The sequence below is a fragment of the Eptatretus burgeri genome, chromosome 6, assembly GCF_056783735.1.
Source record: "Eptatretus burgeri isolate ZD-2024b chromosome 6, Ebu_testis_v1, whole genome shotgun sequence".
Lineage (NCBI taxonomy): Eukaryota > Metazoa > Chordata > Myxini > Myxiniformes > Myxinidae > Eptatretus > Eptatretus burgeri.
Window position 1 is genome coordinate 102,314,861 of NC_140966.1, and position 5,000 is coordinate 102,319,860.

At 45.0% G+C, this 5,000-nt stretch overlaps 1 protein-coding gene across 17 annotated transcripts in view; it reads right to left on the bottom strand.

The window, feature by feature from the left end:
* Positions 1-5,000, bottom strand: part of LOC147025481 (uncharacterized) — a 187,246-nt gene that overhangs the window by 104,878 nt on the left and 77,368 nt on the right. For all 17 annotated transcript variants that reach the window (XM_085886488.1, XM_085886486.1, XM_085886482.1 and 14 more), the window contains 2 exons: positions 2,331-2,408; positions 1,064-1,155 (listed from right to left, as the gene is read on the bottom strand). In XM_085886488.1, coding sequence (XP_085742614.1) covers positions 1,064-1,155; positions 2,331-2,408 — 170 coding nt within the window. The remainder of the gene's footprint in view (positions 1-1,063; positions 1,156-2,330; positions 2,409-5,000) is intronic.

A 5,000-nucleotide genomic window follows, 5' to 3' on the forward strand; every position in this document is an offset into this window, starting at 1 on the left:
ATACTACCAGCTGACCCTTGCCTACTGAGACACCCCCCATGGGCCTAATTTTTCAGCTTCAATCAGGCTGACGTGGCCAAGGCAAGGAAACATGATCGCATGGCGTGTGCATGGCCTTAGTCAGAAATGCCTTTGAACCGGGAAAGTCGCATCTCAGAACCAGCTCACAGGGAGACTGTTTGTCCAATGACACTGATATGGAAAATAGGCACATAGATAGATGTGTACAATCCTCTAAGCACGACCAACAAAATCATTTTCACAAGAGTGGCCTTGGAATAAACTCTACTATTGATGTAATGTTCCATGTGACGTAGAAAGAAAGACCAACTGACGCAGAAAGTTGAGCAACTCAGGAAATGTTTGCTGCACACAAAACCATTGAGCTTGTAAACTGTGTTACTCTTAAGGACACACTGGTAGGGAATTAGAAGCAGGCACAGCTTAAGAGGGAATTTATTTATTATGTACACGTTATGGATTGTGAGAGGGGTAAGTAATGGTAGGTGGCAGAAGGAAGGGGGTGGGGGGATTAAATTTTCCACCATGTTTGTGTATTTAATAAGAGAATCGCGCTTCATCTCAAATCTCAGGAACAAGGCATTCTACTTTGTCTTTGCAATGGTTCTGCAAAGAGCCCCGAAATTAAAAATTCCCATCCCAGGCTGCGTGAGTAATTGACGATGGCAGGGATGTAACCAACACCTTCATTAACCAAACAGGGATGGGTTCGAAGCCGAGACTCGGTGCATAATCAAGTATTCCCATCTACAAATGCTGCCTTTCATCCACACGTGCGTGCTCAAGAAGCCGCTCCAAGATATTTTCCTAGGCACCGATACGCACCGATCGTTTTATCGGAGCGCCGCTCTGCCACGCCGGACTCAATTACTGCAGGACCGCTCTTGACCGGCGGACGCCGACCAACAGGAAGTGGGTGCCGGGAACACTGAGGTATCGGGCTCTGTGCTTTCATCTCTCTGTCGGACCGCATGGTCACCTCGGGTGACCCGAATCTGCCTTGGTGGCCTCAGAAATCCGGCGCGGAGGGGAAGGGTCGTACCTTGCATGCGGTGGGTGCGCGCGGCAGCCCTCGGCTGCATCTTGTGTGCCCGACGCATCACCAGCTGGGCGGTCAGGGGGTTTCGAAAGCCCCTGTGAGATTCAAATAAGGAATTCGGTAAATTCAGGCTGAGGTTAAAATGAAGAACAAAACAAGAATCTATGTCAGCATTGATTGATGACACATTGATACAAATGCAGTGGTAGGAGAAATGGCAGTCTAAATTTGAGGTGTTGGAGAAGGACATAAGAAAGATTCCTGAGATAGAGGAGTGTGGAGAGGGACATGAGAGAGGTGGGGTTCAGGGAGAAATGCTTGGGATAGGGGATATGGAGAGGGACATGAAAGAGGTGGGGTGCAGAGAGAAGATGCTTGGGATAGAGGGTGTGGAAAGGGACATGAGAGAGGTGGGGTGCAGGGAGAAGATGCTTGGGATAGAGGGTGTGAAGAGGGACATGAGAGAAGATGCCTGGGATAAGAAGCCTTGGAATAAACTTGGTATGGAAAAGGACACGAGAGAGATGGGGTGCAGAGAGAGGATGCAAGGAATAGAGGGTCTGAAGAGGGACATGAGAGAGGTGGAGCGGAGAGGATGCTTGTGATAGAGGGTGTGGGTGGTGAAAACTTGTGCAGCCCACACGACTCGAAAGTGGGATTCAGCAGATGGCTTTAAAGTAGTAGTCATAGTAGTCGTGCTCGTAGTAATAGTAGTAAACAGGTATACATACAAACAAGGCTAACTAAGTGCGTGGTAGGTTCGATAATCGAGTCTAACCTAAATAGTTCAAACAAGTGAGCTGTACATGCAAACCAGTGCTGTAATCAATTACTGCTGAAGTTGGAGTGTCACGGTCTCCACTCTCCAGTTGTTGGATGTGAGTGTACGTAAGCAAACAATGATCATGAAGAAAACTGAAAGCGAATGTGATAGTTCATCCACCAGTTAACGTTTTTGCTGTCCAAATCAGACTCTGACTCTGGCTAAGTTAGATGGACTAATAAAAGACTCAGAAGGACATTAATCTCACACTGCGGGGTTTCCTTTCAACAAAGGTTTGTAAAAAAAGCATGAGAATATCATCAAGGACGTTCATGTTCAATGTCATTAACAAGCTCTGCATGTACTAGCGTTTAAATGAGGTTTGTGTTTACATACACGCACATTAGCAATTAAATTATTTTCATCTTTCTTCCAAAACCTCGTAATGCACACCAAATGGTGTTGAAACATAAAAGCCACACCATGCCCTATGGCAGTTACACTTACCATTCCTTCAGGATTTGCTCCCGTTTTTCCTCCCAGCTCTGTCGCTTATCTGAAGGGCTTTCAACTGCATCCTCATCACTGCAAATGGCAAGCTGAGGCTGTTACATGTCCGGCTTTCATGTGTGCACACTTTACCTTCGGGACCAACTTTTTAGCCCCCGTTGAACTTAGTCCGAAACGGTGGCTTATGGATTTGGTGTCAATTTTTGTGTCTGTGCATGCGTGCGTGACCATATCTCAGACATGTATGGACCAATTTTATTCATACTTGGCACAGACAAAACATGATGGTATACATATGCAGAACATTTCTTTTTGACATCAGATCCAAGATGGCCGACTTGCGGCCATTTTAGTTGAAAAAAAAACCCCCCATGTTGAATGCGTCCTCAACCATTTCTTGGATAAACACTTACTGATGTTGTTCAAACTTGGCAAACAGATAATAAATGATGGCTTACATATGCACCTCATTACTTTTCAAGATCTGATTCAAGATGGGCGACTGGTGGCCATTTTGTTTCCTAAATGTGTCCCCAACCATTTCTCAGACATGGTCCAAATTCGTTCAAACTTGGCACAAGCACAGCACATGATGGCATACACATGCTCCTCACTTTATTTTGTGATCTTATAAAAGATAGCCAACTGGTAGACTGGCGGTCAATTTAGTTGTATGTAAATATGGGCTGGCCATTTAGCTCCATACAGCAAAATTACAAAAACAATGGGTGCGATGAAAATTTTATGTCTTTTCACTTGTTACATGTACATATATATGTATGTATATATATATATATATATATATATATATATATATATATATATATATATATATGTAGTCTATTGTGCCTGATGAGGGCTGCGAAGCCGGTGAAACGTTGTCTGAGACCGGGTCTACTCTCACGTTTTTGCTCAAATTAGCAGAGTCGATCTAGTTCTTTACTTTTGGTTGGAAGCGCCTTCTTCTTCTTTCAACATGTTTAATCCCAACCGCTCCAATCTTATACAAACTATAACGGATGCTTATGGAGTGCAAACCTGGAAGCTATGCCACTTGTTCATGAAGTCCCACAAGCGACGTGCCATGGAGTACCTGCATCTGCGATTTAACCACATCTGCCTCAAAGTAAACTTGCTACCCCGCTCGCTGAGGTTTCGACCACCGGTGGAGAGCTTTGAGGCAAACACCATAATGCGAGCCACGGGTTTTCGTTTTCTGAGACTCAGAATTAAGGACGGACATCGCAGACGACACCTCATCGAGGATAGAGAAGTTTTACAGGAGAAACTTCGTAGAGTTGTGGAAGGGGCTTTGTTCGATCGCCTCCACGGAATGGCAGCAGACCGAGCGATGGCGACACGTGAGTCTGTTCCACATACACACACCAGGAAACTGGACAAACTACGCACAGAATTGTCTCCGCATCACACGTGCATTTCACACCCAAGGAACGACGCAAGCCCAACGTCACAGATGCTGCACACTGTAAACACCACACGCTAGCAACCATGTGTACAAAACAACAACCACAACAAACCAATGCACTTTGGCGATGAGAAAAAATGGGTTGTAAATTTATCCAACAAAATGTTATCGGACGCTGAAATGTCAGTTTTAAGGAAAGGGTTAAATTTCAGCATAACCCCTGAATCCATACCTTTGGTCTGGATCGTAGTGAGTGTGGAGTCTGCAATTACCAATGTACCGGCAGAGGAGAAAACCACGATCACGAACCGTGTGGCTCAGACCATCGGAGCCTTTATACACATGAGTAAACGTAAACCTAACCTCTCGGTACCAGAGCTGAAGTAAGAAAAAACGTCTATTGTGCCTGATGAAGCCAGCTGCGAAGCCGGCGAAACGTTGCCTGAGACTGGGACTGCTCTCACTTTTTTGCTAAAATTTGTGGAATCGATCTAGTTTTTTTACTTTTGGTTGGAAGTGCCTTCTTTGTCTTGATATATATATATATATATATATATATATATATATATATATATATATATATATATATATATTGTTACGGTTCTAGGAACCGTATGCATACAACATACAGGTGTCCCGAGTCAGTTATTCCATTAAGTATATGTGTAGACAGATCCCTTCCTTGTGTTTAGTGGGAAAATTAAAAGGGTGTGTTGCAATATTTTTTTTAGTTACATTAATAAATCTTTATATCCCCACTCCATTTCATTGCAAAGGCAAATCCACGACAACCCACAGTACCTTCCTCTCGCATGGGCTGAACAACCGCGTGTTCACCTACTCGCCTAACCGGAAACTCGCTGTCCGAGGCAAAATCCTCTTACAGTAGTTCCTTTTTGGCGAGTCCGCACGTGTGAAATGGGCGGGTTTCCCGGTATGGCCGAAACCCCGCCCAGAAAGGGCGGACCTATGGAAGCCCCGTCCAATCAAGGCGGACAGTGACATCGGCTTCACCAAGGCCCCTCCCCGCCGAGGGAGATCTATAAATTACGACACCATCCTCAGTCTCGAGTTCTTTGGGGGGGTCGTTCGTTCTGTGCTTGGAGGTCTGATAATTTGTTAGTGAGTGCTTGGAGTTCGGAGAGTTCGTGAAGTGCTGAGACAGTTCATTCTGTGCTGGAGTCTTGAGTTCTTTGGGGGTCTGGAAAAGAAGCGAAACTGCAACAGACGCTTGGAAACCC